Below are 18,638 nucleotides of genomic sequence, written 5' to 3'. Positions count from 1 at the left end.
AAAGGTATTTAACACTTTCTCTTCTTTCCTATAGCATTTTCGTATTTTTTTTTCAGCATTTAATTTGTTACATTTAGTAACCATTGAAGACTACATTTTTTCCTGCGTATCTCACATAGATGTGCGACAAGTATATAGTTAAGAATAACGTAATTTTATCATCTCTAACCATATTATTGATGTCGCACATTTTAGAGTGACTTTTATATATTTGACACTTAAATGGATAGTTAATTAATATATTTGTAAGATGAAACAATAATATTTTTCTATAGTATTAAAGTAAGAAAAATTCTTCTCATCAGTCACTATTTACTACCCCACACCCTATGAAAAAAAGAAGAAGAAACTATAGCTATGGAGTTTGTGAGTAAATAATGACTGATGCATAACATTTCTCGTTACCTTATGACCTTTGGTTACTACTAAATTTGATATTCAGTAACTTAGTATATTCTTAAGTTTGAACCCAAGTATAAATTATACTTATATTTAACTTTTATCCTATTATGATGAGGTGGCATTCCTCATCACCTTTTGAAATTTTCTTTTAAAAATTAAAGATTGGTCCAAGGGTGATAAAAAAAAAAATATCACATTTTGCGTGATGAGATAAAAATGGAAAATGAGTGTAATATGAAGGACTACTAAGTTTTTTCCTACCCATTTTTCTCATTATGATCAGCTCCTCCAAGTTGCACTCAAACCGAGTCCTTTAAAGTAATATATAAATGGTTCTCCCAAGGATTTTTCTCCCAATCCCCTTGGTCTCATGGAGGGTGGCTCCTTATCTACTTTCCTTTTCATCATATTAGTCTATTATTAGACAGTGAAGTCCTCTCTAGACTTTTCATACGGAGGGAATAATCAGTAGAAAATTGTATAGCAATCAACATAAGCAGAATCGGGCCCTCGGCCAATCTTCCTTTATTGGTTGATTATGACACTATAATCATCAATAAGGTTTTGCCAAAAAACTCAGATTCTAGAGTAAATGATTTTTGGTGGGTTTTCGATAACAATACGCGTCCCTATTTCACCCCTTAAGTCCTGGTCATCGATCTGTCAACCAAATTCCCATGGCTGTTTACTTGTTTAGGTTTAGGCCCCGTTCGAATGTTGAGATAGTTTTAATCCATCTTATCTCACCTCATCTCAATATTTAAACACTACTCAAAGACAAATATTTTTCAATTTTCAATTTTAAATTTTCATCTAATCATTACAACTTTTGTCTTTTTCGCAAATTTCCAAACAAAACACAAAAAATAATTCAATATTTTCAAATCCTAAAACAAAAATAATATTAAAAAATTACGTTATAATAATATTTTAACTTTGTAATTTTTTTAATTCATTTTTCTCTCTCATTTTCCAAAATTTCATAAAACATTATAGTTCAAACCATTTTACTTCTATTCAAAGATGTCTTATCTCATTTCAACATCCAAACGAGGACTTAAGGTTGTTTTCCCCTTTCAACAAGGCAATCATCTCCACACTAGGATGACAGCTCAGTATTGGAAAAGCTGGTCTTTGTAAGGATGTTCTATCTTCTAAATACTTGTCCGACTATAGCTTCTGTTCCAATCAAGTCTTTGTAATAAATGACATCCTATGATCACGATACTCCCACAATTCAAGGCAATATCTTCCAATAACTCCGTCCAATCTATTTATACAGCCAAGGCAGCATATTTGATCCTTGAACAACCAAGGAGATGGAATGACATCCTACTTCATGCTTTGTTCAACCAAGATCGTTTGATTGAAATCATGAAAACCCCACTCCCTCAGCATCCCACCCACCCCCTCTACTTTCAAAGGCCTCCCCGAGAACATGGAAAACTTAGCTCTATCCTCTTCTACCATACCATAGTAAATCCCTTCACAATATATCCTCATGTCAGAAGAAGACATCATGAGCCTCAAATGCCAAATGGAGGAAGAGACACTTGAGCACCTTTTCCTCGAGTGCCCTTTCATCTGCATACTCTGGAGACAGTCTCCATGGCCTATCTGCATTTCAGTATTTGCCAGACATTCAATCTTCAATTGGATGAAAATCATCTTGGAACTTGCTTCTATATTAATATCGGAAAAGATGACTGTCATCACTTTCAGAATTTTTGCCTTCTTAGCTAAAGAGTGTATATGGTTCTTGAGAAATCAGGTGGTACACACAAAAACAAAACAAAAAGTGGTACACAAACACTAACCCCTCGTCTCTACACACTTTTGTAGCCACTTTCCAGAGATGACATGGAGACCTTTGTCACTCTTGGGAGTTGAAACAATTAAACAATCAGCCTATCTGTAAATCCCCTCCAAGGGTTTTCTACTCAGTTTCTTATGATGTTGCAGTTACAATTACAAGCAACACTACAGTTGCATTTTATAGATCAGGCAGCTCTGTGAACAGCTTAAGCCTAAACTTCGGTGAGGCAACAACAGCAAAGATAGCCATTGAAGAAGGAACCACATGAAACCTTACACAACTCATAATCAAAAGAGACTCACAAGTAATAACAACTGCAGTAAACCAACCATCCCTCTATTGATTGGAGTATAAACCATGCATACCATTATCACCATCATCAGATCCTCTACCTTGGACACTTCAACTAATGGAGAATCCAAAAAAAGTTCATCGATCTCAGAACCAATGTTCGTATCAAATTGTACAACAGGCAACTTCCATAACCTGTACGGCAGCATTCCCGTAATCATTTTTTTTTATAGGTAATCAAGAAGTTTTATAAATAAGAAAAGAAGGCAGAGCTCAAGTAGACACAATGTACACATGAGAAGTCCCCCCCCCCCCCCCCCCCCCCCCCCCCCCCCCCCCCCCCCCCCCCCCCCCCCCAAATAAATAAAATAAAAATAAAAATACCCCCTTCTCATTGACTTTTCATGTTGGAAAGAATCCACCTGCATCATATCAGTAATATATCATACAATCTCTTTCCTCTATCAATGAATCTTGCTTAAGAAAAAAAAGAAAACTAATGGTGGCTGCTCAGGTGAAAAAACACACATGTGCCAACTAAAGTCCAATTGAATATTTACCCATAAGAAGGGTTCTGAAGCTACCTTGCTATCTAGGCAATACCCGCTTTGCCATTCCAAAACGGGCCACACAAATAGATCATGCACTTCAATTGAAAAGTTTTGTTCTTGAATTGATCTCAAACAAAGGAAATTACAAGCTCAAGATCGGCTTGACAATTTACCAGCCAAATCAAAAACAAAATTAACCAATGGAGAGGATCAATTATGAAAACAAAAATCAGATTGCTTCCAACAAGTAATTGCCACCCTAATATGAACTGAGACATCCTGAAGAATCCATCAACAGAGAAACAAGAAAGAAAGCCTATACAATCAGAATCTCAATGAATATGAAGAGCCTTGTCCCATCCTCAAGGTTTAAATGTACTCTACGGATGAACATGAGTAATTCTACAGATCAGCCACTGTAGACATCCCACATCTATAGCTTTTTCATAGAGTGTGGGAGTGTTTTTCATAGGGTATAGGGGTGCTTTTCATAGGGTGTGTGGGTGTTTTTTATAGGGTGTGGAGTGGTGAATAGTGGCTGATGAGAAGAATTTTTCTTTTTAACATGTGTTCAATTTATACTGATGACCTTCATTGAATCACAGAAAGAATACTGGAAACTGTCAAAACAAGCAGCAACACTGTACTGAAGTGCTATACAAACAATTGAGGAGAATATAATTTCACCTCAGTCTCTGAGCAATCTAGTTAGCTAAATTCTGGTATTTGAGAAGTTTCTTGGATATTATATGAATATTGCCGGTAAAGCGTTCAATGAGTAAGCAAAGATGATAAGACACTTCTGAAAGTTGAATTTAGGTTTTCTTTCTCGTCAAAAGCTATATACCAGCAACACCATGCCGCCAAGCGATTGGCTTCTATGCTACGAGAATTTGAAGCCTTCTTCATTTCCTTTTCTGGGACGCCGATTAAAAAACAATCATTTGATTTTGTTTCTTGCTCTCCCTTAGCAGCGTCTTGCAACACCTCTCATCTTAGTAGACCAGAATACTCATCCCCTTCTATAAGAAAGTATATTGACATATTTGGTGATAAAAAGTCCCTATTATATGGTACTCAAACTCCCTATTCTGTTGATTTAATAAATCTAGAGAAAGGAAAATAAATAGGAAGGGAGAGTTACCTTTAGCATTTTGAGCAGGAAGTGCCATCTAACTAAAACCAGAGCTCCTTATTGAACGATTAAAGTTATCAAACTCCTTCGAATTGGAACCATAAATTTCCTTGATGGTGTCCCTACAGAAACTGCAACCAAAACAAGTGAGGCAGGCTTTCACATGATGCAAGACAAACAGCGGAGGTTCACGACACTAGGATAGAGAAATACTTTTCCACAATGCTTAATTGATGGGAAAGAGATAATTAATAAACCTGCAGGCTTCTTTGTTAAACTTCTTCTTGCTAACACCATATAATGATTCAAATACATCCGGCTCTACACGACAAAAGTAAGGACGATCTGCCAAAGAAAAAATAACAAACAAACGTTCAGAAATGTTCAAAGATAGATACTGAAGAAGGTTTTGACCACCTAGATCTTCACCGTTGTAAATGGAGCATGTTCGCGTGCCTTTGTCAAAGTGTATACACCATCCATCTGGACCTGTTAAGCTTCTGTAGAGCTGATATGTATAATACATTAATGCCAAAGACAAAATAAACCCATTAATTCAGAACCAAATGCAAAAGATAAAACAATCAGAGGATCCATAAACTATACTTCTTACTCTTGACTGGAAACAATGTCCAGCCTACTTGCACTATAATGATCACATTAACCTGTGATTCCAATATGCTTAGTGCCCCCATTGCATTGCACTTATGCTGTTACACATCTCGTGTCAAAATAAAATACGTATAGATTTGGCTGAATGTAATAGACTGTGAGTTCTTTTTTTTCTCGGCTATTAGTGAGTGAGATCGAAATAGATTATTGATCCCTCACCCCGCTTTCTGGATGGCTTAAGTTATGGAGAACCTGTTAAACCAACAGTTCAACACTGTACCAGAGTCTGCCTGTTTTACTATTTGGTCATGCTCGACCAATAAGACTTTTCGGTAATATCATGAAATCAGACACTGTAATTAGAAGTGAAAATAAGGGTCTTAATATGATTGACAGAATGTGGTCCAAACACTCTAGTTCAAAAGTACTTGTGAGCATATATCACCAACCAACCATTCTGGAGACCCCTACTCATAATGTCTAAATTACTGGTGAACAAAAGATGCTACAGTATTCTAACGCAAGCAAAATTACATTCATGGTCATAGAATTACTCCCGAATTAATGAATATCGAACTCTACATGTTCATTTTCACAAATATATTATGAGCAGAAGGTCTTAGAATCAAAACCAACCTCAATGTCGCCCGGGTCGCTGAAGATTTCTTCAGGGGTGACAAAGGAGGGACCCTTTTCCAACTTGCAGCAGGCACCACAGCCCTCAACGCACCGCCACAACGGCTCGTTCCTCCGGCTGCTGAAGCCGACACTGCTCGGGCTTCGCTTTGACTCAGGTTTCTTCTTTGCTCTCAGCTTTAATCCGCGTGACACTGAACAAACGGTGCTGAAAGAGGACAGTCCCATAGCCTGCAACATTTTGGCCTTTGGGTGAGGATTGAACAGAGATTGGTGTTCCTTAAATATCGTTCGGGTTACCGTACATTTATTTATGTCCGTAAGTGTCAAATAATTTGTTTTTTTTTTTATTTTTTTTAAAAATATATTTTATTAAAAAATCTCTTTTTTTTTTTAAATGAATTTTATAACTATAAATATCATTTATCTATAATAATTTCTTCCTTCAAATTTATCCTTTCTTCTTATTGGTATCAAAACAAATAATCAAGAATTTAGAGAATTTTTGTCCGAACTTGAAAATTTACAATAGAACAGTGGCACATATATTGTTTCAAAGTATTTATTAAAGAGTAACGCTAATTACAAGTTTTAAATAGACAGATTTTATATTGATATTTTTATAAAAAGTGGACTCACAAAAAAAATAAAAAATATTTTTATACCATTTGAAGTGGAGTCTATATTTTTATAAAGGAACTCTGCGAAATTTACCTATTTAAAACTTATACAAATTATTTATTTTTATTGAATTTTCTTGAAAGGACAAATATCAAGAATTTGTTTGAGAGATGTTTAACGTTGTAATATTACTTTATTCGTCTATCTCACTCTTAAGTTTTAGGCTGCGTTTGGATGTTAAATTGAGTTGAGTTGAGATGATAAAATATTGTTAGATTATTATTTTTTAATATTATTATTATTTTAAAATTTAAAAAAATTGAATTATTTATTATACTTTATATTAAAATTTAAAAAAATTATAATAATAAATTGAAACGTATCAAAATTCATGTTCAACAATCAACATTGAAGTATGTTAATCTTAAAAATAGAATTTAAGAAAATGCACCTGAAAATGATATTACGTCACACATTTCACCTAATCAACGTATCATTGAATTCATGCTCTGAGTTATTTGTCTTATTTGCAATTCCATCTCCATGGGGGCTTTCGACTGAGAATGTGGAGGAAGAAGAAGGGTCTATTTTTCTGGTGAAGCTTCACGGCAAGATTGTGGGTCTATTTTTCTAGGTTTATTGGGCTCTCGGTCGCTTGTTCATTTCTGCTATATATCGATATGATTGTTAACATATTCCTTGAAGCTTTATGATGGAATTATTAGACCCGGCTCTCTGCTCTGCAACCAGACCTTTTCACTTTGGTTGGTGACAGTTGGGATTTAGAAAGGGTTTTGAATTTAGAGAGAGTTCCGTGGCAGCTAATAAGATTTGCTTGGACAGAATTTGTTTCTGATTTGAGATTTAGAAGGTGGTTTCCAAAGATGGAGAACGAATCTCGGTAGGGACTTCTTCTGGTTTTGAATTTCAGATGGGAGGGGTTTCAGAAGGACGAATTTCAGATGGGAGAGGTTTCGTGCAGTTTTTTCAATTTTTTTATAAATCAATTTTTTTTTTTTAATATTTCAAAACAATGCATAGCTAGCAGTCCACACAAGCATAAAAAAAAGTAAAATAGTTTAAATATGAAAAAAATAATTCAAAAACAAAACAAATAATAAAATTAGAAAACAAAAATAATAGCATTATTTTAAAAACCAAAAATAGAGTAATTTATAAACAAGTTTTAAAAAAATGATATTTGCAGTCTTAAGTATCTAAATTTTGCGAACTCTTTTAAAAAAAATTATTAAATTTAAGATTTACATGAAAAAATTATTTTTTAATAATGATAATATTTTTGAAAAAAATGAGCTAAAATGATTTAGATAGAATTTTTTTTAAAAAAAACTGTGAAGTGGATATGACATATGTCCTCTTATAACAGGTTATGACATTGCAGACTTGTTTAGAAATATATCTCATTTTAAAATTCTTATCTCATCTAATTCTTAAACATAATTTGAGTACATAATTTTTAAGTTAATCATTATAATTTTTTTAAACTTTCAAACAAAAAATAAAAAATAATTCAAATTTTTCAAATACTAAAATAAAAATAATATTATAAAATAATATTTTAATGATATTTTAACTTTATAATATTTTTTATTCAATTTTTTCTTTTTCTCATTTCTTAAAATTCAAAAAATACTCAATTCAAATTATTTTACTATTATTCACAAATTATCTTATTATTATTTACAAATTTTTTTATCTCATCTCACTCTCCAAACTAACGTGATCCAAACTTTTTAAACCTTATGTGAGTTAAGTATTAGTTTGAACAAAAAACAAATTTAGGAGATTTGAATACTAATTTATATATATATATATATATATATATATATATTAATAAAATGCTGTTTAGATAATAAGTTGAGATGAAATAAAATGAGTTAAGATAAAAGTTAAAAGTTAAATAAAATATTATTAGAATATTATTTTTAATAATATTATTATTTTGAAATTTAAAAAAATTAAATTGTTAATTATATTTTATATAAAAATTTAAAAAAATTATAATAATAAAATAAATGAAATGAAATGATCAAAAACTTTCACTGGCAAAACGGATCCTATGTAATAATCGAGATACGAGGTTAACCTTTATCCACTGCTCAAGGTCTAGTTTGTATTCACAAGTCATCTCAATTCATTTTAATTCATCTCAACTCATTTCATTATTATTTATTAACTTTAATTCATAAATTTTACTATTATTCATAACTCATCTTATTACTATTTATAATCCATCTTAACTATCTCAACTCATTTACAAATTCAAACGAGATTTAAAAGAGTCGACACCGTGTGATAGCAGTGTTCAATGAAGTTATTTACGTGTGTTGAGTCACAGGCTGTTAGCGCATGAGGCAGTGACACGCTCATGCTCGAAAGTGTATAAATTGAACGCCTACGGATGCACATTCTCAAACATTCTAGTCTTTCTCGAGTCCCGACATCTACAAGATCCAGAGCTCTCCCCAGCAGTCCCTTCTTTGAGCAAAAGTTACAACTTCTATTCAGAGCATTCGATTCCGGTACCGTATTCTGTTCCACTTTCCTTTTTTTTTTTTTTAATGTAATTTTAATATTGATACATTATTCCATTACTTGTTTCCAAGATCGCTCTTTATGTGTAGTTATATATTGTGACAAATCTGAACTATGAGCTGGGAATTTCGTTGCCAAGAAACCTAGTTGGCTTTTCTTCTTCTTCCTCCTTTTTAGTTCGGACTCTGTTTTTGGATTGATTTGTTGTGAGAATTTTATCCCCCAAGGATTTTATTAGTTTCCCTATTTTCCCAATTATTCACTTTCTGGGTTTCGACGGTAATGTTCATTTCTACATGTATTATCTGCACAACTGATTTCTTTTCCATCTGTTCTTTTTCATGGAAAGTATTTATTTATTTTTTTTTATAACTAATCAGATCCAAACCTTTGCTCTTATTAAAACCTTGAATACCAAAAAATATAGAAGCATACAAATATGATGAAAATTAGCTTAGAACTGTCAATATTTTGGAACCCAGAAAAGGGCTTTCTTAATTCTTTTGGGGAAAAAGGGGATAAATTGGTACATATGCTTACAAGGTGATCAATGGGATCGAAAAGGATTTCCTTGGTTAGAAATTCAAGGGCTCCAAAGTATGCAACATCCATTAAAATTTGATGAATCTAAATTCCAACGACAAAATGTGTAATCCTGTTATATTTACGTTAGTTGTTCTCTATCCGATTATAGATGTAAGTTTGCAAATAACGGATACTGTAGTGAAATACGTAAGCATGACAATCTTCCAACAATGCTCTTATGTGGGTTGTGTGTGTTTGGAACTAGAGGGAGTATAAACTTAAGTCTGACTTATTGCCTGACTATTTGTTGATGCTTGCAAGTGCAAGCTGTTTTCATTCCATATAATAAAATGCAGTTCCTAAATGATATGGCATTTGAGATAACGTGATTTCTCCTCTATGTTTTTAGAACATTCGGATCCTTGTGAAACATTTGCTTTCTGATAGTTATAATTCTAAATAGACAGAAGAATAAATTGCTGAGCTTAAGTAGTTGTTTGAATATTTGTGCACTGAGACTTGAAAACTGTTTTCTTTTCACATCATACAATTCGGTTCCTAAATAGCACAAGAGATGAGACGATCAGATTTTTAGGATAAACAAATTTACATTATCACAGTTCGTGATGCTGATATATACCATTCCAAACACAACGGTTGTGAAAGTTGGTCACTTCCTAGTAATGGTCCATATATTACATTTACGTGTGTGATAAAAATATAGATCTATTCATGCTGAAAAATGAAGGTTCAGTCGGTTAATCATGGAGGAATGTTCCTCTGAATGGTCTTGTTCTTCTAAAAAGATCAAATTTAATGCTCCAAGGTGGAGGTATAGATCTCCTCTTGTTGTATATCATTCTGACCACTACTCAATGTTGTCAGCAATGTAGTTTTGGTTCTTTCTCCCTGGTATATTTTTAGGCTAACCTGTGGGACTTGAGAGGACTATCAGAAAAATATCATTTTCCCCCCACATTGTGAAAAAAAAATCATTTTTTCTTAAAGCAAAATTTGGTAGGTGGTGTTTGGTTACATGTCCATTATTTTGCTCTCAAATTCGGGATTTTGTTTCTTAATTTTTGCAATGAAGATTCATATTTAAGATTTTCTAATACTGTGAGGTGATTAAAAACAATATAGATATATATTTATTTGGATAAGGTTTTGAGTTTCAATGAACTGGAGGAGGTGCATCAGATAAGGCAATCTTATGGAGAGTATGATGAGGTGATGGGTGTGGTAGTGGTGTCAAGAGGTGGTGAGTTTGGCAGTGGTGACTGTAGATAGTGATGAGTGCTGTTTGTCATGCTGCGCATGGCAATTGTTGGAGTGATGTTGGGGTGGAAGTGGGATGATCTTGTCAGTGTTCGTGCGCAATTGGGCCTGCATCTATGTAATGTACTTTTCTTATCGTGGTATGTGGTGAACTGGTTTATATTTTAGCACGTTCCAAAATGTTTAAAATGAGTGGGAGATGAATAGATTTCAATTACGTGAGCTTATTTCTTGCTCAGGTTGTAATTGTTACCTTTTTTCTGTTTGAAACATCACATCAAGATCTGACATCGATTTTTTTTTTTCACTTTATATTGGTGTTATTTCATTTATAAAAACTTGCTTATTGGTTCCCTGCATTTGTTTTAGGGTATTTGAGGTCAAGTGAAAAAGTTATCTTTCAACTTTTGGGAAAAATTTTGGAGATGGAAGGCAAATCTGAACTCATTGTAGATGGTGAAGAAAGGATCAGAAAGGAAGAATTTCATGTCAAAGAGAAGACCAAGAATATGGAACCAAATGATGTGGTGGATGAGAAGACTGAGATGGAACATGAATTGAAGACCAAATCAGTCAAGAAAGAAAAGCCAAAACACGAGAAACATAAAGAGGAAGATGAAGAGAAAACTAAGAAAAAGGAGAAAGACAAAAAGGAAAGAGAGTCAAATCAGAAGGTAAAGAAGTACGAGAAGAAAAAGGATGAAGATGGAGAGCAGACACACAAAGAGAAAGATGAGGAAGAAAAGAAAAAGGGAAAGAAGGGGGAGAAAGATTATAGGACCAACAAAGATGATGAAGCTGGAGAAGAGAAGAAAAAAGAGAAAAAAAAAAAGAAAGACAAAGAAAAAGAAGAGAAGGGGGAAAATGATGGGGACTCGGGGGATAAGGAAGATGACAGAGAAAGGGGAAAAACAGATAAAAAGAAAAATAAAAAGGAGAAGCACCAAGATGATGACCTGAAGCAAGAGGAAAAGAAGATCAAGGAAGGAAAGGATAAAAAATTGAGTGTCAAGGAAGATGATAAACCTACTGGTAAAGTGGGGGATCAGAGGCTTGAGGAGAAGGTGGAGCAGGAGAAGAAGCATAAAGATGGTGAACACAAGGAGAAAGGTGAAAAGAAGATCAAGGAAGGAAAGGATAAAAAATTGAGTGTCAAGGAAGATGATAAACCTGCTGGGAAAGTGGGGGATCAGAGGCTTGAGGAGAAGGTGGAGCAGGAGAAGAAGCATAAAGATGGTGAACACAAGGAGAAAGGTGAAACGAAGAAAGATGAAAAAGATACGAAGGGAAGAGAGAAAAAGGCAAAAAACAAAGGGGACCTAGATGGAAAATCCAAAGATGAAATTGATAGAGAGAAGGATACAGAAAAAGATGATGATGACAAGGAGAAAGGAGAGAAGAAGAAGGAGAAGAAGGAGAAAGAGAAGCACCACAAGGATGAAGCAGATGAAGATGAAGATGATGATGAAGGGAAGAAGAAGAAAGAAAAGAAAGACAAGAAGGAGAAAGAGAGGAAACACAAGGGTGCTGTAGATGAGGGCAAGTGTCAGCCTGAAGTTACATCCAGGGAAATTGAAATTAAAGAAAACGTCAAAGAATCAGAGGGGAAAGGAGAGGAAGGTGATCAAATGGAGAAGGTGAAGGTAGGTAAAGAGGAGAAAAGTGAAAAGAAGGAAAAATGTGAGAAGAAAAGAAAACTTGACGGGAAGGATAAAAGCAAGCCTCTTGGCAAGCTAAAGCAGAAGTTGGAAAAGATCAATGGTAAAATAGAAGCCTATCTTGAGGAGAAGGTAGAGATCATGAGGCAGATAAGAGAACTTGAACAAGCCGAACATGAGAGTAAGCAGGGCTGAGAGGGCAATAGATATGGATAAGGTTCCTACCAGTTCAGCGTAGCAGTGTATGTATCAAATTGCTGCGCTGTTCATATCATGTAATATACTACTTGAGGCATAAATCTTTTGCTTGTTTTTCTACTTCTTGTGGCAACTAAATATGTCCTTAAATATAGATTTTTTTTTTAATTAGCAGTCTTTAAATATTGATTTATTTTTCATGCATTGAACTTATTTCCTGCTCTCTTTAGATTCCCTGGTGTCATTTAGCAAAGAGCACTGCAGCACTAGAGAAGCTAGGAAAGGTTCTTAACGGTTCTCTTCCGACATTGCCATTTTAATTTCTAACCAACCAAAAAACCCAAAATGGGGTTCTCGGATCGAACACCTTTGCCAGGAAGCTTGAATCAAACTTCAATGACATACAGCTTCTTCAAAGTTTTTCGATGCCTACATATGGGTTATCTTCTACCTTTGTAATCAAAATATCAGAAAGGAAACAAGGACATCTAAACCTTGTTAGCCTAAATTATGGCCAAATCCATGCAAAACTGTTCATCCCCAAATCACCTTCCTCGATAGATTTACAAACCTTTTCCCAATCCACCCACTTTTTCTTCACCTTACTACCTTCATCTCCCCAAAAGAAACATGAAAAAAGCTTCCTGATTAAAACCAGAACTTTGGAAGGGATATACAAGATTGATAACATATGAGAACCCTGCTTGACAAGAAAGATTTAATTAAGACAAGTCTTCCCCCATTTGACAGCAATCTAGACTTCCATGTTGCAAGGTTCTTCTTTATTTTATTTTTTTAAATTGAAGGTTCCACAATAGCAGTAGTGAGCCTTCCAATATGAATTGCACTCCAAAGTAAGTACTAACTTGAAATCCTAAGACAATGATCTTACTACCAATGCTCGATGGGGGAAAAATGGTAGATCTCATCTTGTTAAGATATAAAATAAATAATAAAATTTACGTATTCCTATCAATTTAAACTTTTGGGACAAGTGGTGATTTCATATAGTATCAGAGCAAAGATCATGAGTTCGAACCCTGACTTTATACTCTACCCAATTTAATTAAATATTTTATGTATTGGACCATCCATTGAGGGAGAATCTAGCTCACATATGAGGAGAGTGTTAAGATATAAAATCTACCTCTTCTATTAGCTTAAGCTTTTTAGACAAGTTCACACATCTTATTTACAAGTTGACCAGATGAAGCTTCGTAACAATTTAATACTTGTAAAAGAGCTCGAACAAAATTTTAGCACTACTTAAAAATACAACAATGGTATATGTAGATGCATATATCTTATTTCCCATGTCTCAAGCCTAACTCAGTCCACGCAGCAAGTACCCACTTCAGAACACAAGTACACCACTTCCAGAAACCCTATCTTAAGTTCCCTCTTCCATACGCACGGCCATATCTCAGCTGCCTCTTCCATTCGCATGGCCAAGCTCGTTACAAAGTTAATTGTTAATAGAAATTATACGACAATATATATTTATAACTATAATGAATAGTTGTGCAAAAAGAGATGTTCCAAAGCCATGCACCTCTATCATACCATATGTTCATATACCATTACCTATATGATATACGATATTATAATATTATAATTCTAAGGTAAAGTATTTAGGATTATATCATTATAATTTATAAGTTTAGTATATTTACTCATGTTGTCATATTATAAACATGATTTAACTGTTAATTTAAAAAAAAGTTCTTCCAATTTTGAATTAAGGTCTATGTGGCTTTTGTTTTGTACATCATAAATATCTCTCTTATGGTTATAGCAATGTCTAGAAGGGAGTTGGATATTCATGAGGTGGAAGATATAGAAACGCTTGCTGCTCTAAGGGGATTGCATATGGGTATCTCTCACTTGCTTATAGAGGGGGACTCGCTGTTATGGAGGCTATATGCTCAGGGGGAGGATCTGAACAGGTGCAATGTCTTAATCAATGAGGTGAAGAGGGTGCTGTCCAGTTTTAATTCTTTTGAGATTTTGCATGTTGGTAGACATGGCAATGAGGTTGCACACCTTCAAGCTCGACAAACACAATTTGTGGATGACACTTTACAGTGGTGGAATGAACCTCTAGATTTTATTCGAAGTAGTCTTGCGATGGATGCAGCATCTGCGTCTATATTATTCAATCAGTAATTAATTAGCTGGAAGATATGAGTTTTTTAGCCCTAAAATTAACTACTTCATGAGTAACAAATCGTCATAGTTAAAACTAAAGCATATTGCTCGTTTGTAACCCCCTCACACCTGTGGTATGAATAGCAATTATGTCCATTTTTACTTCCATCACCGTTGATACAAAATAATAAAAATGATTTTATAATTAAAAACTAATTTTTAAATCTGATTTAATATATATGTTTTTTTAAAAAAATTAAACCAAAACATAACAGGTTAGCAGCCACACACTGCCACCCACGTGTAGGCTTCACATGTCTCCATGCCACCGCGTGCCCTTTGTAGACATACGCAACACCACTCGAGTCCTCCTATGCTGCCCAGCTCTTACTTCTACCATACTTCTCATTTTTAAATATTCTTAAAAAAATAAAAATACACAAATTTATTAGTGGACACTTTTTTAAACATTTAAAATAAATAAATAAAATACACGAATAGTCAAATCCAAAAAACAAATTAGCATTTTCCCCACTCATCATCCTTGAGCTTGGGGCATCAGTCAAAAGAAAATGATACTCCACCAATTATTGGTACCAACAAAACGTAGCAATGATCATACCGACAAAGTGTATTGATCAGTTTTTTTTTTTTTTTTTTCCTTAAAACATTTGTGTGTATTTTTTTTAAATACTAACACAAATAATTTTAAAAAAAATTAATACTCTCAGTACCCATTCGATAACCTTTAGATGTAGCACCGTCTTGTGCCGATATATCCCCAAGTGGGTGTACTTAGTACTTATACTACCGATGCAGCTATCCCTTTGTCAGTGAGAGCATTAACATTAGCTTCATCAAAAGTCTAATCAAATATAAAATATGATGAATTTTATTAAAATAAAGCTGCATTTGATTAGCCAAAGAAATAAGTGTAAAGTTTTGAATTACAGTAAATAGATAAGTTTCTTTAAATTTGAAGGTCTATTATTCATCATTAAATCTATTTTTTATTCATTTTTAATCTCCAAATGTCTTTTTTTATTCACGTTTAATCTCCAACCGCCTTGTAATAATAATGTAAGAATTAAATTAAATTATTAATTAACATATGATTAGTGTAATTGTAAAATATGAAAAAAATAAAAATATTTTTATTAAAAAAATAATATTATATTATTATTTTGATGAATTCAATGGCTAATTCAATGGGAGATTATGGCTAGAGAGGTTTTGCATTTATAAAAATCATGTGCTTCTCATCAAATTTTAGAGATAATTTTGATGAAACCAATACCAATGTTTTGAGTTTCTTCGTTAACTAGTCAACTACAACAAAGTGCAACGTCACTCAATTTGCAACGGCAACCAACCGCAGCATCACACTTTGTAATTAAATTGTATCAAATCGCATAATGCTAGATACAGTCATATATTATGTAGATAATATATTTTTTTTTACATATATTTTTTTTATAAAAAAAAAGGTCTATTATTAAAAAAAAATTAATTTTTCATATGGATGTCATATTTGCTATTTTTTTTTTCAAAAAGAGTGCGCAATGCTTGCTAATCTATGATTGCAAATATCATATCTTCTTTCTTCTCAGTAACCCTACTAAAGAAATGAGTTTTATTATATAGAGTCACTTTGCTGTTTGTGCACTCTATTAATATAATTAATTAATGTAATTATTTTATATTAAAAAAAGTGATACAATAGGGAAGAGTGACTGCACATAGACTTTTTGAAAGAAGACTTTTCATTTTGAATGAGATTGCATTTGATGCTCCGGCAACCATCTTTCTGATGCATATCTTGTCTGATGCTTTTCTACGATTCGATTCGATTCAACAAGGCTCTCTAGGTAGGTGACTGAATTAAGGGTCATTTGTAAGAGAATTCCGAGATGGGAATGGAATCTCTCGTCGACAAATGGGTAGTGCTAGAAGCCTAGAATCATCAGCCTTCACTTTGCTCTTTCCAACTCCATAACTCTTTTAATTATCAGGAACATATTTCAATGTAGGGAATGCCGCAAGTTGCAAAGAGACGGAGCATACGATTGAGTTTGAAGAAAGTGAGAACGTATATAAGTTTGCAATGACAAACACTAGTTATGATCTGTATGAGCCAGAACTGGCCGACTATCTTCGTACTCTGCTTGGCGACATTTCTAATATTGTTGGCAATAATGAATAAGGTCTCTGTCCTTGTCCTGTTTTAGAACCCCATTTTCCTTCCGAAGATGAAATTTTCCTTAGTTTCTTGTCTTTAATGTATGGAAGTGGGACAGAAGAGCAGGCTTGTGAGAATGGAACGAAGAGGCTTATTACTTAGTGATGTCAGCGTGTTAATTTCTTCTCTCCTGGTGATGATGCTCTAGACATTAGTCTTGGAAAGATTTGGATTTCTTTCATGGTGAAGAACAGCATGAAAATTACATCTGTTTTAAAGAAGACACAAAAAGCTAGTCTGTTTGGGATTATAATTCTTGGGATGCTAAGATAGGAGAGGAGGATGCCATGATTATGGTAGGCAAGAGTCCAGAATAATATATGAGGACAATGTGGGGGACATGGGAGTTTGTGAAGGTATCTTAGGCTACCGGCCTTGCCTGTTTGGGAACAAGACAAAAATCAACTGGCCAGTGGGAAACTAGCGAGCTAAGAGATGCAAATCCCCCGAAGGGAGTCTGGATTATTCTTCTCATACTGCGGAAACAATTAGCTTGAGAGGTCAGTTTTCTACTCATTAGCATGACAAAGCCGGTTGACAGATCAATAATATATGTAAAGTAATTAAAATAAGTTGTGGCATCTAACTGAATTGATAATCATCCAAATATCTATTACCTGATGTCCGGAAACTTCTCCAAGACAGTGCCCTTCGGATCCACCCTTACAAAGTAAACTCCGATCCCGTGCACTGTTAAAGAAAGGAATTCATCACAAACACAAGCTGCCATATCAGAAGGAGGACATACCGATTACAATGCATGCACCAGCAGTGAATCAATCCTACCTCAGAATAATCTAGAAGATACACAATGTTGAGAGAATATTTTGTAATATACAGGTGTCACTCATTGTATGGAATAGGTTGTTATTTGATGGTGTATATAAAGCTATGTAAAGGCTTGATCAATTAACACTCAGAATACAAATAAAGTGTTCTTTCTGTTGAGGCATTCTGCCAAGCACATTCTGTGCATATCACTTTTTCCTTGTTTCATCATGGTATCGAGAGCCGGACAGTGACCCACGTCCTACATGCAAACAAATAGAATTTTTTTTTCCTCTCTCTTTTCATTCCCCAGCAGAAATGACTTCCTCTGGATCTGAAAATTCTCAAACTCTCTCCACCGTCAATACCAATATGCTCAACTCAGCAAATCATTTCATCACTATCAAACTTTCCATTGAGAACTATCTTCTATGGAAATCTCAAATGGTTCCTTTTCTAAAAGGAAATCAACTCTATAGCCATGTGGATGGAACTTCATCTAAACCAGCACCTACCATTGATAACAAGCCGAATCCAGCTTATACGAAATGGCTGCTTCTTGACCAACTGGTGATTTCGGCTCTAAATTCCTCTTTATCTGATCATGTTTTGGCGCAGGTTTTGGAATGCACAACTGCACGGGAAGTGTGGCACACACTGCAGGAGTTATTTGCTGCTCAGTCTTCTGCGCATGTGATGCACACTCAATATCAACTAGCGACTTTGAAGAAAGGAGCAGAGTCCATTACAGAATATTTCCATAAGGTGAAGGCGCTCAGTGCTTCACTTGGAGTTGCAGGGAAGGTTCTTTCTCCTTCTGAGTTTTCAATATATCTGTTGGCTGGCCTTGGCAGTGACTATGACTCACTGGTCACCACTCTTACCACCCGACCAGAGCCCCTCACCCCCCTCCCCCCCAACAGCTTTATAGCTTTTTGTTGAACCATGAGTCAAGGCTCGCTCATCAAACCAATACTCTGCTCTCTAGTAACCCGATAGCAGCAAATCTCACAACAACTAAACCACCATTTTCTGGTCCAAGTTACAAACGTGGTCGAGGGGGTCGCTCAAATAGGTGTGGCCGTAGTCGAGGTCCACAAAACTATTTCTCAAACTGCATGGACCATCGACCCCTTTGTCAAGTCTGCCAAAAATATGGCCACACAGCCATCACCTGTTACTACAGGTTCAACCAATCTTATCA

General features: G+C 34.5%; 2 protein-coding genes across 6 annotated transcripts; one reads left to right on the top strand and one right to left on the bottom strand.

The window, feature by feature from the left end:
- Window positions 1–2,066: 2,066 nt before the first annotated feature.
- On the bottom strand, window positions 2,067–5,755 carry LOC121265954. 4 transcript variants are annotated; one of them, XM_041169630.1, is made up of 5 exons: window positions 5,444–5,755; window positions 4,625–4,703; window positions 4,453–4,540; window positions 4,205–4,326; window positions 2,067–2,704 (listed from the first exon to the last, which is right to left on the bottom strand). In XM_041169630.1, the coding sequence occupies exons 1-4, from the start codon at window positions 5,681–5,683 to the stop codon at window positions 4,233–4,235; spliced, it is 501 nt and encodes a 166-aa protein (XP_041025564.1). In that variant the 5' UTR covers window positions 5,684–5,755; the 3' UTR covers window positions 2,067–2,704; window positions 4,205–4,232. The 4 variants fall into 4 exon arrangements, with proteins under 4 accessions (XP_041025564.1, XP_041025566.1, XP_041025563.1 ...); XM_041169632.1 differs by lacking the exon at window positions 2,067–2,704 and adding an exon at window positions 2,852–2,931; XM_041169629.1 differs by lacking the exon at window positions 2,067–2,704 and adding an exon at window positions 3,631–4,082.
- Window positions 5,756–8,452: 2,697 nt separating this feature from the next.
- On the top strand, window positions 8,453–12,417 carry LOC121265952 (DNA ligase 1-like). 2 transcript variants are annotated; one of them, XM_041169622.1, is made up of 3 exons: window positions 8,453–8,607; window positions 10,793–11,533; window positions 11,678–12,417. In XM_041169622.1, exons 1-3 carry the CDS (start codon window positions 8,487–8,489, stop codon window positions 12,274–12,276), a joined length of 1,461 nt encoding a protein of 486 aa, XP_041025556.1. In that variant the 5' UTR covers window positions 8,453–8,486; the 3' UTR covers window positions 12,277–12,417. The 2 variants fall into 2 exon arrangements, with proteins under 2 accessions (XP_041025556.1, XP_041025555.1); XM_041169621.1 differs by having other exon boundaries at window positions 10,793–12,417.
- The last annotated feature ends 6,221 nt before the right edge of the window (window positions 12,418–18,638 follow it).

This window comes from Juglans microcarpa x Juglans regia, chromosome 5D, assembly GCF_004785595.1.
Source record: "Juglans microcarpa x Juglans regia isolate MS1-56 chromosome 5D, Jm3101_v1.0, whole genome shotgun sequence".
In the NCBI taxonomy this organism is placed as follows: Eukaryota; Viridiplantae; Streptophyta; class Magnoliopsida; order Fagales; family Juglandaceae; genus Juglans; species Juglans microcarpa x Juglans regia.
Note: the sequence above shows the minus strand (reverse complement) of the source record. Positions and strands in the feature narration are given on the sequence as shown.